Below are 25933 nucleotides of genomic sequence, written 5' to 3'. Positions count from 1 at the left end.
GAAAGAAGCCGCCTTCTTCTCCCCCCGCCCCCAGTTGACCCAGGAGACAATGGCCCCAACCTGGCTGGGTCTCCCATGGCAGCTTCTCGCCAAGATGCCCTCTTTTGCCCAACCGCCGCTCCCTCGGAGAAAAATCCCCCACCTTCCTCTCTTCTCTAATTATAGCCGCGGCCAATTTGCATGTTGTGTTCAGCTAACAAATTACCCAGGAGTTTCCTAGGAGGAGGCTGTTCTCTTAATTGCTTTGGAGTTTCTGAGAAGGGAACAAAATTGGAAGCTGAGAACAGAGAGCAATCAATATTTTAAAAGTGGAAGAACACGAGGAGGAGGAGGAGGAGGAGATGGTTATGGAGAAACCAGAAGCTGTGATAGGAATGGAGACCAGGACACAAGTTCTGTAGGTTGTTCTGTAAAGGACCACCGATGGCAGACAGCCTCTTTCAGCCTGACTTTTCTCCTGCAAGGGGCAAAGGGAAGTGGAAGAGTCTCTAGATTGGATTAAATCAGCGTTTTCTCCACTTCAGCAACTTTACGTTAGGTGGACGTCAACTCCCAGAATTCATGGGAACTGAAGTCCATACTGCTTAAAGTTCATGAGGTTGAGAAGCAGTGGACTATGGATAGTCCTTGACTTTTGACTGGTCACTTAATGGCTGTTTGAAGTTACAATGGTCTCAGAAAAGGTGCTTTACACACATAAAGTACATATGACCATCACAAAATGTTTCATGCTGGCCGGTGAATTCTGGGAGTTGAAGTCCATACAGCTTAAAAGTGTCTGAGCTTGAGAAGCAGTGGACTACACATAATCCTTGACTTATGACTGGTTATTTAAAGACCATTTGAAGTTACAGGGGCCTCAGAAACGGTGCCTTACCCACGTAAAGCGCTTTCGACCATCACAAAGCTTTGCCTTTGCCGCCCCCATCACATGATTGTGATCTGGATGCTTGGCAACCTGTTGTGTGCCAGGAAGAGCCCTTTTCGTCTCTGGAGGTTGGCTGAAAAAGCTGGGTACCAAGGAGAGGTGAACTCCTTTGGCAGGGTACAGAAATGCCCCCCCCTCCCAATGAAGTCTGCCCCCCAGGACTGCCTCCCAGAGTCCTCTTTACCCAGGACTCTGTCCTGTTAATGGTTCACGCCAGGGCTTTTCAACCAGTGGCACGGGTACCCCCTGTGGTACATCGGCACCTGGCAGGTGGTACGCGACCATCCTAGAGAAGTGGTAGCAGGGGAGGGGAATGGGCTGAACCGGTGGCAGCACCGCACAAGCCTGAGCGAGAGACGGCTGGAGCTGCAGGGCTGTCAGGGCTCAGCGGAAGCGCCAGGATCAGCGCCAAGATCCAGTTGGAGCTTGGCGCTGATCCTGGCGCTTCTGAGCCCAGAAGAAGCGCCGATCAGCTGGAATGTTGCAGCATCTCCAGGGTCTTGTGATTGACATTCAGATGCTTGGCAACTGTTTCATATTTATGACGGTCACAGTCTCCCAGGGTCATCTGAAGTGACCAAAACCTTCTGCAACCACCCAGCAGATGGGAGGGGGGGGGAATAAAAACCAAACACCCACCCCACCCCACCCCCGCTGCCAATCAACAGAATTGCTCACAACAATGAAAACCTCGGACAGGAGGAAGAGTGCCGCCGGGCAGGCAGGCAGGTGTCTTGCTCGGCTGTGGCTTGGGGGGACCACTTTTTTCAGTGCCATTGTTACTTCGAACAGTCACTAAGCGAACTGTTGTAAGTCGAGGACTACCTGTACTGCATCACTTTTTTCCTTTTTTTTGTCATCAGGTTTTTGACACCTTGCTAGGCGACTGGTGGTACTCGGATGTTGCCCTATCCTAAAAGTGGCACAACGGGTGAGAAGGTTGAAAAGCCCTGGCTCACGCAAATGCTTAATGACTGCAATCGGGGCTGCTGGGGTTACAGTCGCTGAACAAAAGCAGTCCTGTGACCTCTTATTTATCAACAGCTTGGCTTAATGACAGAGGGACGCGGTGGCTCAGTGTGTTAGGATGCTGAGCTTGTCGATCAGAAGGTCGGCAGTTTGGCGGGTTGAATCCCGAGTGCCGCGTAGCAGAGTGAGCGCCTGTTACTCGTCCCAGCTTCTGCCAACCTAGCAGTTCGAAAGCACGTAAAAATGCAAGTAGAAAAATAGGGACCACTCCGGTGGGAAGGTAACAGCGTTCCGTGCGCCTTTGGCGTCTAGTCATGCCGGCCACATGACCACGGAGACGTCCTCGGACAAGCGTGGCTCTTCGGCTTTGAAACGGAGATGAGCACCGGCCCCTAGATTTGGAGATGACTAGCACGCATGTGCGGGGGAACCTTTACCTTTACCTGGCTTAATGACCAAGATTCTGGGCTCAGTTGCGGTCTTTAGTCAAGGACTACCTTCCTAGCTCCGCCCCGAGGACAGTCTTAACTGCTGTGTGTGTGTGTTTTTGTGTGTGCCCAAAGGGACAATTGGAGGAAGCAGGTGCCAAGTAGGCAAGAAAAGATCAACTCTCCTTTTCCCAAGAAGGAAGACCTTTACAGGCCCAGGAAGAAGTCCCACCGCCCAGAAATCTAGGCTGCAGTTCATTGTGGTTGACTGGCAAATTCAAGCAGCTTTCAGCCTGGCAAGTGGTTGGATGGGAGACAACGAGGAGATTTCAGACTTGTAGGTGGGAACCCAGAAGCACATTCTAGAGCAGGGCTAGGCAACCTTGGCTCTTTTATGACTTGTGGACTTCAGCTCCCAGAATTCCTGAGCCAGCATGTGATAATAATAATAATAATAATAATAATAATAATAATAATAATAATAATAATAATAATAATAATAATAGTAGTAGTAGTAGTAATAGTAGTAGTAATAAAAAAGTTGGAAGGGACCTTGGAGGTCATCTAGTCCAACCCCCTGCTCAGGCAGGAAACCCTATACCATTTCGGACAAATGGCTGTCCAGTCTCTTAATGACTGCCACATTTGCTTAACAACTGCTTTATTTGGCTCAGTTAGGGCCATAAGCCGAGGACTGCCTGCGTTCCTTCTCATATTCTCCTCCCTCGGTTGATACGGCAAATAGAGGTCGCTTACTTCTTCCCCCTACCTGGATTGCAGGTGTTCCAGCTGGACTTGGAGATTTTCATTCTGTTCCGTCTGCTCGTCCAGCGACCTCTGCAGCTTGCGGACCTGGTTATGAGCGTCATCAAGCTGTAAGGGGCAAAGACCAGAGTGTCTATTTGATTCATTTCAATAGTTTTACATGCCCGCCCACCTCAAGCGACTATGGGCAGCTTACAGCAGTCATAAATCCAAAAAATGAAACAATCAACAGGGCTTTTTTTGTCATAGAATGCTCAGAACGGAGTTCCAGCACCTTTTTTGGATGGAACCTTGTAGGGTAGGCAAGGCGGGTTGTATGACATGTGTGAGTTCCGGCACCTTTTTCTTTTACAAAAAAGGACTGATCAAAACAATGTAAGAATAAATAAATAAAAAGACCCCTCCTGTGCCATAATCGTCCCCTTGGGGTACCCCGCAGCAGGCTCAGATGCCCCCCTTCCAGTGGTGGGATTCAGCCGGTTCGCACCACTTCGGCAGAACCGGTAGCTAATTTTTTGTTGCCCAGGCCCAGAATGGACTTCCGGAAGTGGCATCCACACAGATGTTCACATATTTGAATCTCACCACTTCCCCATTCATAATATCTACCCATACAATCCTAAAAGAAAAGAAAAGAAGAAATAGGGGAGAGATGATAGCAGTGTTCCAGTATTTGAGGGGCTGCCACTAAGAAGAGGAGGGGGTCATGTTATTTACCAAAGCACCAGAGGGAAGGGCGAGAAACAATGGTTGGAAACTGACCAAAGAGAGAAGCAACCTGGAACTAAGGAGAAACTGCCTGACAGTGGGGACAATTAACCAGTGGAAGAGCTTGCCTCCAGAAATCGTGAGTGCTCCATCACTGGAGATTTTTAAGAAGGCACTTGCCTCAGATGGTAAAGGTTCTCCTGCTTGAGCAGGGGGCTGGACTAGAGGACCTCCAAGGTCCCTCCCAGTTCTATTCTATTCTATTCTATTCTATTCTATTCTATTCTATTCTATTCTATTCTATTCTATTCTATTCTATTCTATTCTATTCTATTCTATTCTATTCTATTTTCCAAATTCTATTCTATTCTATTCTATTCTATTCTATTCTATTCTATTCTATTCTATTCTATTCTATTCTATTCTATTCTATTCTATTCTATTTTCCAAATTCTATTCTATTCTATTCTATTCTATTCTATTCTATTCTATTCTATTCTATTCTATTCTATTCTATTCTATTCTATTCTATTCTATTCTATTCTATTCTATTCTATTCTATTCTATTCTATTCTATTCTATTCTAAATCTTAACAGCCTTCTGAAAGGCTAGAACGGAGTGGGATGGGCTGTTGAATCGCCGGAAAAAGCCCATTTCCGAGGTCTTGCAAGATTTCAAAAAGTGTGCCGACTCTGTCTGATCGAATCGGCTAACAGCAACCATGGGTGTTAGAGGTTGCCAAAAGTGGGTGGGCAAGAGGGTGGAAAGGGAGAGAGGAGAGATGAACCCCCCCCCTGTATTTCATCTTCCACACATACAAACACCAGTTGTCATCTTAGGTGCCAGAGTTGGTGATGCAAGCAAGCCAGAGGAGAAGGAAGGTAGGAAGGAAGGAAGGAAGGAAGGAAGGAAGGAAGGAAGGAAGGAAGGAAGGAAGGAGGAGGAGGAGGAACTGCTGAAGAGACATTTCAGAAGTATTTGGGTGGATGGGTGTTGAAGTCCATAAATCCTAAAGTTGCCAAGGATGGACGACCCTTGCAGTGCAGATTTTTTTAATCACAGATGGTCTCCTAAGGGTGGTCCTAGGAAGAATAACATGCCCGTTAAACTCTTCCTGTATAGGTGGTCCTTGACTTACAACCACAATGGAGCCCCCCCCTTTTGTTCCTAAGTGAGACATTGGTTAAGTGAATTTTGCCCCATTTTATGACCTTTCCGGCCACAGCTGTTAAGTGAATCGCTGCAGTTCTTAAGTTAGTAACATGGTTGTTAAACGAATCTGGCTTCCCCCCCCTTGGCTTTGCTTGTCAGAAGGCCGCCAAAAGGGGATCACGTGACCCCTGGGACACTGCAACCGTCGTAAGTATGAGTCAGTTGCTAAGCGCTTGAATTTTGATCATGTGAACCTGGGGATGCTGCAACCCTCGTAAGTCACTTTTTTAGTGCTGTTGTAAGTCTAGGATAGGGGCCTGCAACCTTGACAACTTGAAGACTTGTGGACTTCAGCTCCCAGAATTCCTCAGCCAGCTGGCTGAGGAATTCTGGGAGCTGAAGTCCACAAGTCTTCAAGTTGTCAAGGTTGCAGGCCCCTGGTCTAGGACTATCTGCAGCTTGCCATAGGCTTATTGAACCTGAGCCCCATCAACAGAAGGCAAGGGACCGGCCCCTTCAGCGGCCTTGACTTATAATTCCACCTTATGTTCTTGCCAGGCCCAATAAAAATGCAGATGGAAATACAGAGGCCTGCAGTTGGCTGGTTCAGAACAAGGTCACTTTAAATAAATGGCTGCACAGATCTTACCACAGCCAGTAATGGAAACCAGCACTTCGTGTCCCAATTTGATGCCTCTTTTTTGAATCACACCAAGATGAAACTGTCTTAGACAAAATTGGATCTTGGGCCTGTTCTGTCTTTTTTTTTTAATTTTCTGGTTTGGGTGCACAACGTAGGGGGTTTCCAAGAAATCTCTTCCCAAGATGGATGGAGAGCAGCGATTCGAGCTAACAGAAGGACAGAATTGGAAGGGGCCTTGGAGGTCTTCTAGTCCAACCCCCTAGGAGATCCTATACCATTCTGGACAAATGGCTGCCTGGTCTCCTCTTGAAAACCTCCAGTTATGGAGCACTCACAACCTCTGAAAACACGTCATTCCACTGTTAATTGTTCTCCCTGTTAGGAAATTTCTCCTTAGTTCTAGGTTGCTTTTCTCCTTCATCCGTTGTTTCTTGTCTTGCCTTCTGGTGCTCCGGAAAATAAGTTGACACCCCCCCTTTCTCTTTATGGCAGTCCCTTAAATCAGGGGTCCCCAGCCCCTGGGCCGTGGACCAGTACCGGGCTGCGGCATGCCAGCAACCTGTCCATACAAACAAGCAAAACCCCAACTGTGGGATGCAGGCAGCACACAAAACCACGCACTCTCCAGTCCGTGGAAAAATCTTTCTCCACGGAACTAGTCCGTTGTCCAAGAGGTTGAGGACCTCTGCCTCAAATACTGGAAGACTGCTATCATGTCACCCCCAGTGCTTCTTTTCATTAAACTACTAGACATACCCAATTCCTGCAACCATTCTTGATATATTTTAGCTTCCAGCCCCCTAATCAACTTTGTTGCTCTTCTCTGCACTCCTTTCAAGAGTTTGAACCTCTTTTCTCACGTTACGAGGAATTTTTAGCTAGGAGCATCTTTTGCGTGCGGTGCGCATGCTCTCCCATCTCCAGCCGAACCACCTAGAGCAGGGGTGTCAAACTCAATTTCATTGAGGGCCGCATCAGCATTGCGGTTGCCCTCAAGGGGCCAGGTGGGTATGGCCAGGGTGGGCGTGGCCTTACTGGGTGGGCGTGGCTAGAGTGCGTATGGCCTATTGGGTGGGCGTGGCCAGCTCTACATCGTTCTCATCAAGGGTGCCTATGGGGGGCCTGGGCAGGAGTGGGACAGATCTGAGGGTCTCTGGCAGAAGGAGAGTCTCTGGGCCAGGGTCAAGGCAGTGGGGGTGGTTCCCTCACTGTTTCCAGGATGGCTTCGCAGGCCACATGAAACCACTTTGCGAGCCGGATCCGGCCCCCGGGCCTTGTGTTTGACATGTCTGACCTAGAGAATTTGTGCACGACAATCGTTAAAAAACTACAACCCTGGGACAGTTGCTCCTTTGTCAATCAATGGGATTCATCAGTCTCTGCTCCGTGGATGTCCGGTCTTAATATCAAATGATGATTCCAGAAGCCATAAAATATGAATAGCGTAATATGGTACTTAGACGTAAGCAAACGACATAAAAAGAAAGATGGCAAAGCATTTCCACAGAATCAATAGAAGCCAATTAAAGTGAACTCAACCAACGACACATCCAGCATTGGGCACGACAAGGCAATCCTGGGGCCAAAGAGAATCGTCTAAATTAAAAAAATGCATTTTCTCCCTCATCATGGCTGATGGTGGACCTTAATGGGTTTTCCTTGGCAATAATGACCAGAGCTTGGTTAAAAATAACCCTCATGTATTTTTTGCATTATTTCATTGGCTTCTAAATCTGGCTAAAGTCTGGAGCAAACATTTAGCCTTCCTGATCTATGTTAAGGGGAAAACAACAAATAGCAAAAAACTATTAAAGAGGTTAAGAATAAGCCGTAACATCTTTTAAGGCCAGGCTAACTACAGGTAGTTCTTGACTTATGAGCCCAAGATTTGTTACTAAGCAAGAAAATTGTTAAGTGAATTTTGCCCTGTTTTATTTTCTTTCTCGCCACAGTTGTTAAGTGCGTCTCTGCAGTTGTTAAGTTGGGGACATGGCTGTTAAATGAATCTGGCTTGCCCATTGACTGTGCTTGTCAGAAGGTCATAAAAGGGGACCCCATGACCCCGGGACACTGCAACCGTCATAAGTACATGCCAGTTGCCAAGCATCCAGGTTTTGATCACGTGACCACAGGGAAGACGTCATGCAAAACAGTCATAAGTCACTTTTTTTTCAATGCTTTTATAACTTTGATTGGTCACTCAATGAATGGTTCTAAAACTGAGGACTACTTACTTGCAAATGCACCAAGGCAGGATTACAGGATTTATAAATGTGCGTCCCAAAGAGAGCGGAAGGCCAGCATTTTTCAAGCTGGGAAAGATCTGGACAGCAAATTCAGAAGGACACCAATTTCTGGGAAACTGAAGATGCTCCAGCGTGTGTCCTGGTCACAGAGTGACTGGCCAATCCCGTAGGGACTGGGAGCATAAAAGGAGAACATCTTCTCCGAAATTCTAGGTCGCTTAAGCTGTCTTGTTGAATTTGGGTGCCTTCTCAAAATTCACCCCATGGTGGCTAGAGTAGTCTAGGAATCAAGGTCCAAACATCTGGAAAAGTGGATTTAGGCCGAGAAGGGCTAGTTTTAGGAGAAAAGAAGCTCATTCAGCTTTTCAGTTGGCAGCAAGATGTCCTTGATGATGGACAATGGTTGGTCAGCCCTGTGGGAAAGGCCTCCTCAACTGTGAGATCCATTCTATCATAGTTTACAATAGAATAGGAGTTGGAACGGACCTTGTAAGTCATCTAGTCCAACCCCCCCGCCCAAGCAGGAGACCCTACACCATCTCTGACAAGATGGCAGTCCAGTTCTCTTCTTGAAAGCCTCCAGTGAAGAATCTCCCACAACATCTGGAGGAAATCTGTTCCATTGGTTGATGGTTCTCAGTGTCAGAAAAATTCTTCTTATTTCCAGGTTGAATCTCTCCTTGATCAGTTTCCATCCGTTATTCCTCGCTTTGCCTTCAGGTGCTTTGGAGAATAGGTGGACCCCCTCCTCTCTGTGGCAGCCCCTCAAATATTGGAAGGCTGCTGTCATGTCTGCCCTGGTCCTTCTCTTCACTAGACTAGCCATGCCCAGTTCCTGTAACCTGCAATATCCGGAACCTGCCCAGCTGATCGTGATCCCTTCAGACCCAACGGGCTAGCTCAGCTTTGCTGGGCCCCTGGCGGAACGAGAAAGGGACGGCTATGGGCTCTCCTATATTTGTGACTTCCCCAAAGTCAACATTGCAGAGGAAGAAGGAAACTCACCTCGTCCTCCGCTTGGGCCAGTTCCTTCTTGAGTTCCTCCACTCGCAACCGCAACTTCTTCACTTCTCCCTCATGCTGCTCCACTCGCCGGATCGTGTGGCCCAGTTCGGCCATCTTCTCCTGGTGCTGCTTCTTCAGTTTGGCGTGGACGTGCTTCAGGTCGGCCAACTCCTGAAGGACACAAGACCAGCTTGAATTGTGTGTGGGGGGGGCAGGGGGGAGAGAAGGATGGTTTTTCTCTCTCTCCCCACAGAATGCGGCCTGTCTGGAAGTCAACCTAGCAGGAAGCAGGAACATCTCTGCCCTCTTTATCCCAATTTGGGATAAAGAAAGAAGCTTTTAAATTGATGAATTTGATCCCTGGTGACTACAGGCAGTCCTCAACTTACAACAGTTCGTTTAGTGACCGTTCAAAGTTACAACGGCACTGAAAAAAGTGACTTATGACCAATTTTTCACCCTTATGACCGTCGTAGCATCCTCATTGTGATGTGATCAAAATTCGAACGCTTGGCAACTAGTTCATATTTATGATGGTCGCAGTGTCACGGGATGCCTTTTTGCGACCTTCTGACAAGCAAAGTCAGCCAAATTCACTTAACAACCGTGTTGCTAACAACTGCAGCGATTCACTTAACAACGGTGGCCAGAACGGGCGCAAAATGGGGCAAAACTCACTTAAGTAATGTCTTGCTTAGCAACAGATGTTTTGTTCTCAGTGGTGGTCGTTTAAGTTGAGGACCACCTGTACGTGGAAGGGAAGTTGGGATGCTGCCTTATTCCTTGGCTGATTCAAACTCCCAACCACACTTACAGCTCTGGAAACTGCTAGTGATTCCAACTAGGATTTAAGCCAGGGGTCTTCAAACGCGGCCCTTTTATGACTTGTGGACTTCAACTCCCAGAATTCCTCAGCCAGGCACTCTGGCTGAGGAATTCTGGGAGTTGAAGTCCACAAGTCATAAAAGGGCTGAGGTTGAAGACCCCCGATTTAAGTAATCATCGCAATACCCAAAGCTGCTTGTTCAAAGAAATAAACCCAGTTTAAGCCTAGCTTAAGCACAGCTCTAATTGTTGCAAGAAGTAGAAAAGGAATACAAGTTTTCAAGAGAACTTAATCATAACTAGTAATCCTTTTGCTTAGGACCACAAATGGGTCCAGAACTTCTGTTGCTAAGCAAGGTGGTTGTTAAACCCTATTTTACAAGCTTTTTTTGCCACAGTTGTTAAATCAAGTCACTGCGGCTGTTAAGTGAACCGTGCAACCATTAAGCGGATCCGGTTTCCCCCTTTGACACGGCTTGTCAGAAGGCAGCTGGGAAGATCACAATGGTGATCATGTGAAACACACACACACCTCGCATGTGGCCACGATTTGTAAATACACGCTGATTGCCAAGTGCTCAAATTTTGATCACGTGACCGTGGGAATGCCGTGATGGCCGTAGGTATGAGGACCAGTCATAAGTCAACATTTTCAATGCTGTTGTAACTTCGAACAGTCCCTAAATCAGGGGCCTGCAACCTTGACAACTTGAAGATTTGTGGACTTCAGCTCCCAGAATTCCTCAGCCAGCTATGCTGGCTGAGGAATTCTGGGAGCTGAAGTCCACAAGTCTTCAAGTTGTCATGGTTGCAGGCCCCTGTCCTAAATAAGTTGAAGACTTGACCTGGATTCTGGGTCTCAGAAGCGAAGGAGGTTTAAGTTATTGGTAGGCAAAGTGGTTTCAGTTTAAAGGTCATCCTTTGGATTTTTATTTTCATTTGCTGTTTTTTCCTCATCCGATGCCCTTTTTTTTAAAAAAAAATCATTTCTCCTATCGATAAGAATAAAGTTTCTACGTATAAGCATGTATGGAAAGATGCACAGAGATCTTCATTTTTCTCCCTCAGCCTGGCTTTCAAAGTGGGCCCATTTGCATCCTTCCCACAGGAACACCAAGAACCCATCCTTTCATCCTTCCACCATCCAGTCACCACTGATGAAGCTTCTTGGGTGCGAGGCAAAATGTCTTCTTCTTCAAGAAAAAACCCAGTACAGTTACCTTTCGAAAAAGCACGGAGAATCTCCATTTAAACCTTCTCTACACACAAGAACTGGCCAGAGACTGCCTCTTTCAGAGGGCCCTTTCATTGGATTGGGGAGGTGGTGGTGGTTGTGTGTGTGTGTGTGTGTGTGTGTGTGTGTGTGTGTGTGTGTGTGTGTGTGTGTGTGTTAGCATTCACTCCACCACAAGAAGTCTGAGTTTTGCAAGACACAGTAATTTTAAAACCACATTTTTGCCAATAGTAAGGTTTGACTGTCCCCTGCTGTTGAAAGTTAGAAATGTTTTGTGAATATAACTCACTTGTCTCTTCTAAATGAATTCCCCCCCCCCCCCATTTATATTCTTTCAAAACTTTAAATAAAAAATAGTACGTTTTGGGAGGAAAAAAAAAAGATGTGAGCACCCAAGAGCGGAAAAACGTTTGACCCACAACACAGAAATGGTTGCTGATGGTAATGCTACTTGCAGAGATGGTCAAATTGACTTGTTTGATTAGAGGAAATGTTTATTGTTGAATGGAAACCCATTATAGATTTTTTTTCTGCATAAAATGGGAATATATGTACTTATGATTTGTGGTCCTCATAATTAGGTGTGGGGGGGGAAGCTGGATCATAGAAACAAATGAGAAAAGCCAAACCCAGTTATGGGTTGGATGGCAGACCACCAGAATTTGGTTTGTCAGAAATTGGGAGGAGAAAAGCAGAAGCTGCCTCTGTTTTACAGCCAAGAAAACCACATGCACATGTCCAGGTAGTCACCAGGAGTTGATTTTGACTTTGATGCATTTTTCCTTTTTTTTTTAATTTAAACCTGCATCTGCCCAATAGTAAAAGTTCTTTGCAGAATTATTTATAACTTGAAAGGTTTCATCAACATCACTGTCATCTTGACAAAATCAGTCAATTGCAAAAAGCAGCTTTACGGGGAACAGCTCAGCTCCTGCGACGATACCTTGAACGCCATCAAACAACAACATCTGCATATCCCAGGACCTTGAGAAGGAGGCAATCGATGGATAAAAATGCCAAATCCAATCTAAACTTCTGCTGACTGTGCAACCAACTGTATCGTAGGCGGCTTGAGTGCAATCCCAAAACATCTGGAGCACCATTTGAACACTACTGGGATTGACAAACTCAGCATCCCTCAATTGCAATCCCTCAATTTTCTTGGAACAGCTGACATCCTAAAAGTGATACCTCTATACAGTCAAACGGCCACATCTGCCTACCTCAAGTCCTTAGAAAGGATTCAGTAGGTCAGGGGCAGGCAACCTTGGCTCTTTTATGACTCGTGGACTTCAACTCCCAGAATTCCTGAGCCAGCATGGCTCAGCTTGGAAACCTCTCCCTTTCCCCTCAGTGTGGCTGGCTCAGGAATTCTGGGAGTTGAAGTCCACGAGTCATAAAAGAGCCAAGGTTGCCTACCCCTGCAATAGGTGGATAAAAATGCCAAATCCAGTCTAAACATCTGGCTGATTGTACACCCAACTGTAATAATATCAAACTGTGATTAACCAACAGCCTTGGGAACGTATACAATTTATTATTTCAAGATCCAGCAGACCTACAGAAATACGTGGGGCCCAAGCAACAGGATTTATAATAACAGTGTTTAATTTAATTTAAATTATATGTAATTAGAAAGGCAATACATGTAGCATTTTCCCAGCCCACCCACTACTGTGAGGAGGCTGCCCCCCACCCCAATGTGCAGGTAGTCCTCGACTTATGACCACAATTGAGCCCAAATTTTCTGTTGCTAAGTGAGACATTTGTTAACTGAGTTTTTTGCCCCATTTGCCACAGGTGTTAAGTGAATTGCTGCAGTTGTAAAGTTAGTAACAGGATTGTTAAGTGAATCTGGCTTCCCCATTGACTTTGCCTGTCAGAAGGTCACAAAAGGGGATCACACGATCCAGGACATAGCAACCATCACAAATATGAACCAATTGCCCAGCACCTGATCACGCGACCCTGGGGTCGTCACAAAAGTCATAAGTGTGAAAAACGGTCGTAAGTCACTTTTTTCAGTGCCGTTGTAACTTTGAACAGTCACTAAATGATCTGTTGCAAGTCGAAGACTACCTGTACTATCCAGAATCCAAATCAGGCCCAGAAGAGTTGCATGCAACCCTCTCCCCCAAGTCATAGTCCCAGAGCAGAGGGGGTTTCCTTCCCCACCAAAATTGGAATCCGAGTTACCTTATTCTTCTCAAACAGCTCCGCTTGGACGGTTTTAAAATCCGTATCGAGAGCGCAAGTGGTTTGCCTCCGTTTCCGAGTCAGGATCTCCTCGAGATCCTCAATCTGGGCCCGCAGCTTCTTATTCTCCCGTTCCAGATTCAGCTTCTCCGTTTCCAGCCGCTCTCGCTTGCCCCATTCAGCTGCGTTCTCAGCCTGGAGACGCTCCATCTTTGGCAGGGGGAGAAAAGAGACCGGTGTGAGGCCGGTCAGCAACTTAGCCGCAACCACACGTGACTGTGGGGTCCCCTCGTCGGACAGTGGATCACCTGAGGGCTTATTCGGGAGGATAAGCAGACTTTCTCCAGCTAACCAACACTGCGCTTAATCGATTATTGGCAGGACGTAGCATATATAAACGATGCTTAAGTAGGGCCCGCAGGATTGTCTGGGATGCTGCACATCCTCTCCACGACTCGTTTTCTTTCTAGCGTCCCAGACAATCCTGCCCATGTCAATGTCCATCTTGAATACGTAGCGGAAGGAGGAAGCTTGAGAGTTCAGAAGGTTGATGCTATATGGGGCAAAACTGTGACTGAATCCGGATGTTCTGCTTCGGATACCAGAGATCCCCCCGCTCCCCGAAGCAGAACATCTGGATTCAGTGACAGTTTTGCCCCATATAGCATCAACCTTCTGAACTCTCAAGCTTCCTCCTTCCGCTACGTATTCAAGATGGACAGTGATTAATATTTATATGTGTTTATACGTAAGGGGGAAGGGACGCAGTGGCTCAGTGGGTTAGGACGCTGAGCTTGTCGGTCAGAAGGTCGGCAGTTTGGCGGGTCGAATCCCGAGTGCCGCGTAACAGAGTGAGCGCCTGTTACTCGTCCCAGCTTCTGCCAACCTAGCAGTTCGAAAGCACGTAAAAATGCAAGTAGAAAAATAGGGACCACTACGGTGGGAAGGTAACAGCGTTCTGTGCGCCTTTGGCGTCTAGTCATGCCGGCCACATGACCACGGAGACATCCTCGGACAAGCGCTGGCTCTTTGGCTTTGAAACGGAGATGAGCACCGGCCCCTAGAGTTGGAGACGACTAGCACGCATGTGCGGGGGAACCTTTACCTTTATACGTAAGGGTGTAGGTATATACATATGTTGTATACAGCATGTTTATATGGGTGTTATGTATGTGTACACTTTTTTGAGAGCAGGGAACAGAATTTCATTTTTAATGTGTGCCAGTGTGTCCCAGTAAAAAATGGCAATAAAGGTTATCTTATCTTATCATCTTATCTTATCCTATCCTATCCTATCTTATCATCTTATCTTATCTTATCTTACCTTATCTCATCTCATCCTACCTTACCTTATCTTAAATGGCCTAAATATTAATATATAGACCGCTTACAAAGGTAGCCATGAATCATATGGCAGCCCACAAAGGCCCGATAGATACAACATTTGTGCTTATGTTGCCCCAATGTATTGAAGTACGATAAAGCTACATTCTCAGCACATGCTATGCTTGGTTAATTTTAATTATTTTAAGCTTTTAGGTGCGAACACAATATTTTCCCATACAAGGCTGACATGTGGATGCGTTTTATAGAGGTAAGAGTAGATCAAGACCGAGAGAGGAGGGGGCAGCTAACAAACTCTGGGAGGAAAGAAGAAGCTGCACTTGATTCCTTACCAAGAGTTGGTCACCTGTCACCGGTCAATGGTCCTAAGGATCTGTGGCCAACGGTCTCCAGCTCTGACATTTAGGCAGCAAAATCTCTTGCTGGAATCTGGACTCAAAAGACTTTCAACTCTTTCCTCCTCCAAATCACAAATCAAATCCCAAGTCAAAGGTTTAAGGTTCTAGATCAGAGGTCCCCAACCCCCAGTCCGTGGACCGGTACCGGGCCGTAGCATACCAGCAAGCAGGCCGCACAAACAAGCAAAGCCCCACCTGCAGGATGTAGGCGGCACGCAAAACCACGCACTCTCCGAGCCGCGGAAAAACCTCTCTCCATGGAACCGGGCCCTGGTGCCCAAAAGGTTGGGGACCTCTGTTCTAGATCAACACGCTGACCTCAGCTCCTGAGAATTCAATGGCACAGGTTCTAAAGCACGGGTGTCAAACTTATTTATTTATTTATTTATTAATGGGGCTTATATCCCGCCCTATCTCCCGAAGGACTCAGGGCGGCTAACAGCAATAATATACAATAAATACAGAAATTAAGATAAAATTAAAATTAAAGGCCTCTGTACAATAAATTAAAATTAAAAATTAAAATAAATTAAAAATTAGAGTTAAAAATTGTAAACATAATTAAAATAAAAATTAAACATAATTAAATCCCTGTCAGTCCAGGTCAGCCAGTTGAAAAAGGAGTGTTTTTGCTCACATCACGTGGCGTATCATGACGTATCGTGTTTTTTGCCTTTGCAGAGCTGGGGTGGGCGTGGCCTGCACGTGACGCATCGGCCCACGAGCCGCCATTTTGACACCCCTGTTCTAAAACATTAGCAAGCACTCCTGGAACTCAGCAGCTGTTACAACTTTATCGGGAGAAAAAGTGGATTCAGAAAATGCCCATGAGCAATAGAGAATTCCCTCTTTCCTTCAGTCTCACCTCTGATCGTAACTCCACCAGTTTCTTGTCCATACTTGAGCGAGCCCCCAGTTCATCTTCTAGGTCCTCAGAGATACGTCCCAGCTCGTCCTGGTGAATCTCCTTGAGAATGTTCAGCTAGAGAGAAGAGAAAGAATTGGAAATTCCATTTGTGCAACGTCAGTCTTGGTGGATCAGATTGGGGCATTACAAAGTGAGGACGTTCAATTTTGTGCCTGCAGCCACCACGACCCCACTAGATTGTGCCCACTGACTTCCAAAATAGTAGTAACAATAGGGAGGAGGAGGAAGAGGAGGGGTGGCGGAGAGGGAGGAGTGGCCGAGAAGAAGGGAAAGAGAAGGAAAAGGAGGGGTGAAGAAGGAAAAATAACCAAGACACATGAAATGGACATGTGTATATCTTTGCCTGTTTTGAGCAAGCAGTGATGAGTAATGCGCAGTTGTGTTGTGTACGTGTTTCCCCTGAAAAGTGGTACTGTGGGTACACTGTGGGGTTTACTGTATCCGCCTGCACAGATATATTGCTCTGAACATCACCAGTATGGAAAATTTGACATTTTGTTGTACTTCATGATAAGGTCCTTGAACCTCTGCAATTTACATCCCATCTCTGCCTTTATTCGTGAAGTTTCAAGACTTCAGTAACCATCCCTGACCCATCAGGGGACCGTGCTGTGAACTATCTGTTGAAATTTGAATCCAAATCCCCCAAATGTTTCAAAGGGGTAACTCGGGGATTTGGATTCAAATCAGGGAAAGCAAAAGAGGGAAATGTTGAGGTGCAAAGTCTTTGGAGACACAGAAAGTGCATCTGTCTAACATCTCCGGACTAACATCCCACCAATGTGGAGAAAGGTTTAGGCAAGTGTTTCTCAAGCATGGCCACTTGAAGATGGGTGAACTACAACTCCCCAAAATTCGCAAGCCAGCAAGCTGACTGGGGGATTCTGGGAGTTGAAGTCCACACACCTTCAAGTGGCCACGGTTTAGACCAAAACTGATTGGGCAACCCGACTTTGCAGCATGAGCCAATGCAAGAACTTCTGGCCTTGTCCAATGGCATTTAGTTCCAAGGGTGAAGGGAAGCTCACCTGCTTCAGCACCTCCTGCTTGTTCTTGTTCAGCTCCTCATACTTGATCTTCCACTGGCTCAGGTCACCTTCCAGCTTCTCAATGTTCTTGCTGAGGGACAGCTTGTCCCTGAAAGAGGCAAGGCAACAGCAAGGCTGAGAAGCTGCATCGAAGGCACGGAGGCTCCCTCTGCAGAAGCTCCCAATCTGCTGCTCCTGTAGTGGAATGTAGTCTGGATTCCCGGGAGGGAGGGGCTATTTTTTTTTTAATCCCATTTATATCCCGCCCTTCTCCGAAGACTCAGGGTGGCTTACAATCTAAAGCACAAATCAATGTGCTTAGCAATAGCCTTCATTCGATGTACATGCCTGCTTATTAGGGTTTTCGCCCCCCCCCCCGCAGAATTATTACAAAGTCAGCTTATTGCCCCCAACAATCTGGGTCCTCATTTTACCTACCTCGGAAGGATGGAAGGCTGAGTCAACCTTGAGCCTGGTGGGACTCGAACCTGCACTATTTCCCGAAAGGCAAAGAGGCAGTGTAGCTTGGAAAGTCTGGTAGGCAGGAAGATTGTTAAAAAGGGCTCCTCTCAAGCTACTCTTAAAGAGTATACGTGTAGTTGTTCAAGCACGGGTAGTCTTTGACTTACAACCACAGTTGAACCCAAAATTTCTGTCGCTAAGGGAGACAATGGTTAAACGAGTTTTGCCCCATTTTACGACCGTTCTTGCCACAAGTGAATCACTGCAGGTGTTGAGTTAGTAACACGGTTGTTATCTGGATCTGGCTTCCCCATTGACTTTGCTTATCGGAAGGCCCCAAAAGGTGATCCTCTGCCCCCGGGAGATTGCAATCGTCATAAATATGAACCAGTTGTCAAGTATCCGAGTTTTGATCACATGACCACGGGGATGCTGTAATGATCATAAGCGTGTAAAATGGTCGTATGTCACTTTTTCAGTGCCGTTGTTAACTCTGAATGGTCACTAAATGTATGGTTGTAAGTTGAGGACTACTTATATTTAAGGTTCTCCTGCTTGAGGAGGGGGCTGGACTAGAAGACCTCCAAGGTCCCTTCCAGCTCTATTCTATTCTTTTAAGTTATTCAAATAGCTGCTTTACCCTGGGAAGATTCTGTCTGTAGGCGAACAAACAATAAAGGAAACTACTCAGAAGTAACTCCACGTGTCCTTCTGGGGTCTTGAGCCTCACATCAATCCCGCCAGACAAGCAATTCTCTGCATCACTCTTAGATATACTCTGTGAACTATTAAGGAGGGCCCTCCCTTTTCATCTTCCTGCCTGTTGAGACCTTCCAAGTTCTGCCTTCTCTTTGCCCTCTGGGAAAGAGCCCCTCCCTCCTGGGAATCCAGACTACATTCCACCACAACTCCTGAAGGAGCCCTGTGGTGGGGGAAGAGGAGCGGTCAGAACGCGGCACTCACTCCCTTTCTTTGAGGAGCACTTTCTGAGATTCGTCCAGCCGCAGCTTCAGGGCGGTGATCTTGGTGGCATCCTCCTCAATGGCCGAAACGTCTTCCCAAAGCAGCCGGTTCCGCTCCTGACGGGTGAAGGATGAACGGATGCTAACTGAGCTCCGCTGGTCCCAGCATTCCCCTTCTTCCTGCTTGTTCTTCAGGAGGTTCTCCATCAGCTCAAACTCCTGCAGGGGCTGTGAGTCACAAAGAGGAAAAAAAATAAAGGCTCCTAAGTTGTTTGGCACCAGCTGGAAGGAATCAACCCGACATTTATTCTTCAACTGAATCTTCTGCAACCTAACATCCTTTAGGTGGATTAAGATACAAGAGGGATGCTCAACCTGCCATTTATGCGAAGAGTGCGACAGGGTCGTGCTAAACCAATTTGGCAGCAAAATAGCTGGGTGGTTTTAAAACGGTTTTTAAACACTTAAGCATCAAGCATTTGATTTAAAAACATCTAAGCATCAAGAAACTAACCAAAGAAAGAAGCAACCTAGAACTAAGGAGAAATTTCCTAACGGCGAGACCAATCAATCCGTCAATCAATGGAACCGCTTGTCTTCAGGGGTGCTCAATCAATGGACGCTTTCAAAAAGAGATGGGACAACCATTTGGCTGAAATAGTATAGGGTCTCCTGCTTGAACAGGGGGGACTAGAGGACCTCCAAGACCCCTTCCAACTCTATTTTTCTACGTTCTATGTTCTAAACTTAAGCATCACACATCAAGCCTCTTTATGTTCAGAAGACCCTAACCCAGTGTTGTTCAATCTTGGCAACTTTAAAGTGTGTGGACTTCAACTCCCAGAATTCTCCAGTCGCTAAGACTTGTGGACTTCAACTCCCAGAATTCCTCACTTGGCTGGGAGATTCTGGGAGTTGAAGTCCACAAGTCCTAGTTGCCAAGTTTGGAGACCCCTGCCATAACAGCTTTAGAGGTGTTGAGCAACAGCTTTAACTGGGCCTGAAAGCAACGTGGCGGCCAGCGCAGCTAACTTAAAAACCTGAAACGCCAGTTCAATCTGGGCTAAATGTTAAAACTCCATCTTTGGGTTGCTAGAGCAGATGGAGGCCAGGACTGTCGTTCACACACCATGGCAAATGATGATATTTGTGGAAGAGAAAACTAGAGGGGAACCCATGTGGGCAGGAGTGTTCAAGAGATGGTGACTCCACACGGCTCATTCCCCAATCTTCTACCCTTGTTGTGCAGAGGATCACCTGGATCAGGTCAGTGATGCAGAATAATCTGCCAGGTCTGCCCTTGAATGGTCTTCAGTGTAGTGAAGATGAATGAGCCAGCCATTCACACCAATGGTCTCTCTTAACCTGAATCCAGGGACCCGGGTCCCTGCAAAACCATGGCATCATCCCTGAATCCATGGGAACCGGGGGGGGGGGAATTTTTCAAACTGTAACTACTTTGAGGACAGTTAATTCTTCATTATCTATATTCTGTAAATGCAAACATGCCCGTCTTAGCAATCCGTTCACATCAGCCTCTGTCTTTGAGCAGAGCAATTTTCTTTTGATGTACACCAGCTGTTCTGATGGGAGCCAACAATTCTCTTTCACCCACAAAGTGTTTCATTAGTGGCAAGCTGCCCATCCCGGAGACAATCTCAGCAGAATGTGTTTGTTGCATTGTAATAAGCCTTGATCTTCTTTCAAGTATTCTACATTTCCTTCTTTTTACAAAAAGAAAGGAAAAGCAGAGTCAGGAAGACTCAGAGGCAAGGATAAATCCATGGCAGGATTCTGATGCTCATAGAAATGTAACATCTCAGAGGATGATGATAAGAGAGAGAGAGAGCAAGAAAGAGTGAGAAAGAGAGAAGAGAGAGAGGGAAAGAGAGAGAGAGACAGAGAGAGCAAGAAAGAAAGAAAGAGAGAAAGAGAAAGAAGAGAAAGAGAGGGAGAGAAAGCAAGAAAGAGAGAGTGAGAAAGAGGAAGAGCAAGAAAGAGAAAGAGAGGGAAAGAGAGAGCAAGAAAGAGAGAGCGAGAAAGAGAGATAGAAAGAAAGAAAGAGAACAGGAGGGAGAGAGAGACAGGAAGAAAGAGAGGGAGTGAGAGAGAGAGGGAGTGAGGAAGTGAGAGAGGGAGGGAGATGGGGGAGAATCTGCTGCAAAACCATTTCAATTTTGTGAAAATGCAAAGTTTTCAGAGCTCCCCAAGACGTTTGTACAATCAAAAGAATTGTCTCTTTGGCTGCTTTTATCCCCCAAAATCAAACAGGAATAGTAGCTGAACTGCAGAAGGCGAGACAGCTCTGGCTTTACAAATAAGCACCAAAAACTATGTGGCTGGAGACCAAGGTGGGTTTGCACAAAAGGCTTAACCAGGTCAGTGAAAACTAGAGGTGGCATTGACACAACAGGAAAGCGTGAGGGTGAGGGTTTTTTTTTTCTTTGAGGTTTAGGAAACCATCTGATTTTATTAATGGTCAGTATGGAGGCAGTAGGGACGCGGTGGCTCAGTGGGTTAGGACGCTGAGCTTGTCGATCAGAAGGTCGGCAGTTTGGCGGGTCGAATCCCGAGTGTGGCGTAGCAGAGTGAGCGCCTGTTACTCGTCCCAGCTTCTGCCCACCTAGCAGTTCGAAAGCGCGTAAAAATGCAAGTAGAAAAATAGGGACCACTACGGTGGGAAGGTGACAGCGTTCCGTGCGCCTTTGGCGTCTAGTCATGCCGGCCACATGACCACGAAGACGTCCTCAGACAAGCGCTGGCTCTTCGGCTTTGAAACGGAGATGAGCACCGGCCCCTAGAGTCGGAAACGACTAGCACGCGTGTGCGGGGGAACCTTTACCTTTACCTTTATGGAGGCAGTCCTTGACTTATGACTGGCTGGGGAATTGTGAGAGCTGAAGTCCACAAGTCTTAAAGTTGCCAAGGCTCTAAATTTTGGGGTTGGGGGGGACTGCTTTTGTGGGGTTGCTCCATACTGAAATATAAAGGAATCAAATGCATCCTACAGAAATAATGGCTGGATTCACATCCAACACTACAGTACTGTAAACCGTTGCATTTGAGTCATGTTTTGCTGAATAAGCTGGTTTTGGCTGGTTTTGCGTATGACATTGCATGATAAACCATGCCTCACAAACCATAATTGCCGAATTGAGGCACGGCACCAAGCCAAAACCAAACCAGTCACATTCTGGCACAGCATCATAGGTGAACAACACTGATTATAATGGTTTGGGATGAAAGGGCACTCGGAGTCACCGGAGGGCATAAACTCTGGCATATGCACCATCCTTACACAACATTTGGCATTTCCCTGTCTCAATTTACAACTGACACCATCCAATTCTCACGTGGAATTCTGAGCCCTAGCAGAACCACGAGTTTCCCTTGCTCAGAAACTGTAGCTATCAGCATGTTTACGCTGCTCCGTATCCACAGATAGTCCTCGCCTTACGACCACAATTGAGCCCGAATTTTCGTGAGACTGTTGTGAAATGAGTTTTGCTCCATTTTTAACATCTTTCTTGCCACAGTTGTTAAGGGAATCACCGCAGCTGTTGGGTCAGCCACACAGTTGTTAAGTGAATCTGCCTTCCCCACTGACTTTGCTTGTCAGAGAGTCGCAAAAGGGGATGATGTGACCCCTGGGATGCTACAACCGTCGTAAATGTGAGTCAGTGGCCAAGTGGCCGAATTTTGATCTTGTGACCCTGGGGATGCTGCAACAGCCGTTAAGTGTTGTTACGACTTGGAATGGTCACTGAATGAATGTTTGTAAGTTGAGGATTACCTATATTCTGAGAAATTCAAAATTTGGCAAAGCCTTCCTGCCAAGATGGTAGGAAATGAGGCCACGAGAAGTTAACAGAACAGAATAACAGAGTTGGAAGGGACCTTGGAGGTCTTCTAGTCCAGCCCCCTGTTCAGGCAGGAGACGCTATGCCGTTCTGGACAAATGGCTGTCCAATCTCTTCTTCAGAACCTCCAATGTTGGAGAACCCACAACTTAACACTTTGCTAAATGTGAGGGGTGTATGCCAATGCATTTGGTAAATAAATAATTACTTAAGCTATGGAAAACGTGACATTATGGCCCACCTAATTTATTGCGATAATCCAATGAAATGACTTTTGGGGGTGGGGGTGGGAGCCTAAAGCCCAGAGCTTCCCATCCCTCTTGAGGTTCAGCCAAAGCAAACCAATACGATGCCAATGAGGCCAAGGCAGCTACTGATCCCTTCCAGATGTTGGAAAGCCACCATCCCAGTTGGGAGGAGGGCTCAAGCAAGGAATCAGCCCTGATTGGCTACATAAACACATGATAGCAGTGTTCCAATATCTCAGGGTCTGCCCCAAAGAAGAGGGAGTCAAGCTATTCTCCAAAGCGCCTGAAGGCAAGGACAAGAAGCAACGGATGGAAACTAACCAAAGAGAGAAGCAACCTAGAACTAAGGAGAAACTTCCTGACAGTTAGAACAATTAACCAGTGGAACAACCTGCCTCCAGAAGTGGTGAATGCTCCAACACTGGAAGTTTTTAAGAAGAGACTGGACAGCCATTTGCCTGAAATGGTCTAGGGTTTCCTGCCTGAGCAGGGGGTTGGACTAGATGACCTCCAAGGTCCCTTCCAACTTATTATTATTATTATTATTATTATGAGGGCGGGATCAGGAACATCCCACCCCTATTAACTTGGAGCCTTATCTGGTCACTCCAGGTCTGGAGAGATTCCTGTACAGGTAGTCCTTCTCTTACAACAGTTCATTTAGTAACCAAGTTACAACGGCGCTGAAAAAAAAGGGACTTACGGCCATTTTTCACACTTAGCAATCATTGCAGCATCCCCCCACGGTCACATGATTTACATTCGGATGCTTTGACAACTGACTCACAATTATGACAGCGGCAGTGTCGTGGGGCGATGTGATCCCCTTTTGCGACCTTCGGTCAAGCAAAGTCAACGGGGAAAGCCCTATTCACTCAACAACCAGGCTTCTAATTGAACAACTGCAGTGATTCGCTTAAGAAACCTGACAAGAAAAGTCACAAAAATGGGGCAAAAGTCACTCGACAAATTTCTCACTTAGCAACATCAATGTTGGGCTGGATTGTAAGTCATAAGTAAGTAAGCCGTACTGTATTATAGGCAGAGAACAAAATAGCAATAGCACTTAGACTTATATACCAATATACAGCCCCTCTCTAAGTGATTTGCAGAACCCCCCAACAATCGGGGTCCTCATTTTACCGACCTTGGAAGGATGGAAGCTTGAGTCAAGCTTGAGCTGGTCAGGATCGAACTGCCGAACTGCTGGTAGCTGGCAGTGATGACCAGGACTTAGGGGACAGTGAATGTGTCCAGATGGCCCCTCTTTCTTTGGTCACTTGCAGGCCTCTGAATGCTGGGTCATGAAAGGACAGCAAAGGAAACACCCAATGTTCTAACTCACTCGTGAACAGATGGTGTCCTGGGGAAACACCTAACAAGGAACCTGCTAGCTGACTCAGGAATTCTGGGAATTGAAGTCCATGAGTCATAAAAGAGCCGAGGTTGCCTACCCCTGTGCTAGCTACTTCTGCTTTCTAGTTTCTTCTCTATAGCAAAGGCAGTGCTTTTTTTGTAAAAGAAAAAGGTGCCAGAACTCACAAATGTCATACAACTTGCCTTGCCTACCCTACAAGGTTCCATCCAAAAAAGGTGCCGGAACTCCGTTCTGAGCATTCTATGAGAAAAAAAGCCCTGAGTAAAGGTAAAGGTAAAGGTTCCCCCGCACATGCGTGCTAGTCGTTTCTGACTCTAGGGGCCGGTGCTCATCTCCGTTTCAAAGCTGAAGAGCCAGCGCTTGTCCGAGGACGTCTTCGTGGTCATGTGGCCGGCATGACTAGACGCCAAAGGTGCACGGAACGCTGTTACGTTCCCACCGGAGTGGTCCCTATTTGTCTACTTGCATTTTTATGTGCTTTCGAACTGCTAGGTTGGCAGAAGCTGGGACGAGTAACAGGTGCTCACTCTGTTACGCGGCACTCGGGATTCGACCCGTGAAACTGCCGACCTTCTGATCGACAAGCTCAGCGTACTAATCCACTGAGCCACCACGTCCCTTCTCTATAGTATGCCAGCCCTATGGGGTGAAGTCTTAATCTACTAAGTGCCAGCTTTGCTGGGTGAAGTGCTTATATAACCAAAATAGTATAAAGACATTTTTGCTATGTGATGCTTGCCGCATTTGTTTTGGAAAAGCCCGTCTCTATTCAGCTGAATAAACACGTATGTTTTTAAAAGGCAAATTCTGGTTTCCTGGATTTTGTTGTCAAGCAAAACCTCCCAACCTGCACATCAGCAGTCAGCAGAAGTAGCCTGCAGTACTACATTCCAACCGCGCGGCCACCACGGCGCTAGCCTGACCTCCACCCGTGTGGGTCTGGTTGTTCACGGCTGTTATCAGGTGAGGTCAATGTTGCGGGGGTGGGGGGGAAGACTGCAGAAGCCACACGTTAACAGAGTCCATGTGGCAGGAGAGATTGGGGCTTTGCCCTCCCGTCCCTTACCTTATTTTTCACCTCCTTCTCAGAGCCCACGTCTCGCACCGGCTCCTGTTCCGGGGAGGCTTCGCTCTCCTTCTCAGAGACGATGCGGTTGTCCAGCTCTTTCTCCTTCTCCCCTTCCTTGTCTTCCCCTTTCAGACGGGCGACTTCCTTGCCCAGCTGCTGGTTCTCGTTCAGAGCCTCCTGCTTCTCCCGCTTCAGACCGGTCAGTTCCTTGCTCAAGGTCTCCAGCTTCTGGCGCAGTTGGCGCACCTCCTCCCGCGCCTTGTTGCGCTCCGCGCGGACCTTGCTCCACTTCTCCCGCCAGTTGGCGGTGCAGTCGGACCACCAGCGCATGGTCTTCTCCATCTGGGCGGCTCGGGCACGGGCTTCTTCGAGTTCTCGCAGGCGCAGCTCTTCCCGGCTCTCCCAGTCGCTGTCGTGGCAGGTGGAGTTCAACAGGGGGAGCTGCGGCGGGCCAGGGGAAGGAGTGCCACTCTTCGGGGTAGGGGACATGGAGTCCGACAAGCTCATTCTTTCAGGCTGCGGGCTCCCGAGGATGCTGAGCAAGCTCCTCTTAGAGAGCTGAGGAGAATCAGCCAGCTGAGAACTGGCACCGTGGCTCATTTTGCAACGGGTGGTGGAAACATCTCCTGTCAACAGGTGAGTGGGGAAGGTGTCCACACTGCCATGAGCTGCCCAGTGGTTTTCCCCTTACGGGTCAGAGGCCTCGGAGCCGTCCTTCCAGAATCTCCCTGGATAGGAGCGTGAGAGCCAGGAAGATGCTAGAAGACCGTGAGAGCCAGGAGACGTTGCAACTTCAAGGAAGAAGACACTTGTGCTCCAGGCGTCCAGCTGTCTGCCTTAACAGATCACAGTTATGATGGCAACTGGAGAATGCAGAAGCCTACCTGAAAACAAGAGAGGAAGAAAACGTGAATTATCCTCCCAAGCCACAACATTGGGAATTTTCAGTTGGACTTTCCTGGATGGGCTTTAGAAACTTTTAGAGAGTATTGTTTGAGAACTGCATTGTGCATCCAACATCTGGCAGTCAATGGAAACTGGGGATAAGGAATGTGAAGGGCCTGCAGATGTTGCTCAACCTCAACTCTCAGCATCTTTCCCCTTGGCCCAGCTGGCTGAGACTGCTGGGACTTGTGGTCCAGGAATGCCAAGATGG

At 47.1% G+C, this 25933-nt stretch overlaps 1 protein-coding gene across 2 annotated transcripts in view; it reads right to left on the bottom strand.

Annotated features, from left to right (window-relative positions):
- CCDC102A (coiled-coil domain containing 102A) overlaps window positions 1-25377 on the bottom strand; it is a gene marked incomplete at both ends in the record, with an annotated part of 33885 nt that extends 8508 nt beyond the window's left edge. The window contains 7 exons of one of the 2 annotated variants that reach the window (XM_081335936.1): window positions 3095-3198; window positions 8846-9016; window positions 13101-13310; window positions 15708-15824; window positions 16799-16907; window positions 18224-18450; window positions 24775-25377. In XM_081335936.1, coding sequence (XP_081192062.1) covers window positions 3095-3198; window positions 8846-9016; window positions 13101-13310; window positions 15708-15824; window positions 16799-16907; window positions 18224-18450; window positions 24775-25377 — 1541 coding nt within the window. The remainder of the gene's footprint in view (window positions 1-3094; window positions 3199-8845; window positions 9017-13100; window positions 13311-15707; window positions 15825-16798; window positions 16908-18223; window positions 18451-24774) is intronic. The other variant, XM_081335937.1, reaches the window with a different exon arrangement.
- Between the last annotated feature and the right edge of the window lie 556 nt (window positions 25378-25933).

The sequence above is a fragment of the Vipera berus genome (genome assembly GCF_964194415.1).
Source record: "Vipera berus genome assembly, chromosome: 10".
Classification (NCBI taxonomy): Eukaryota; Metazoa; Chordata; class Lepidosauria; order Squamata; family Viperidae; genus Vipera; species Vipera berus.
Note: the sequence above shows the minus strand (reverse complement) of the source record. Positions and strands in the feature narration are given on the sequence as shown.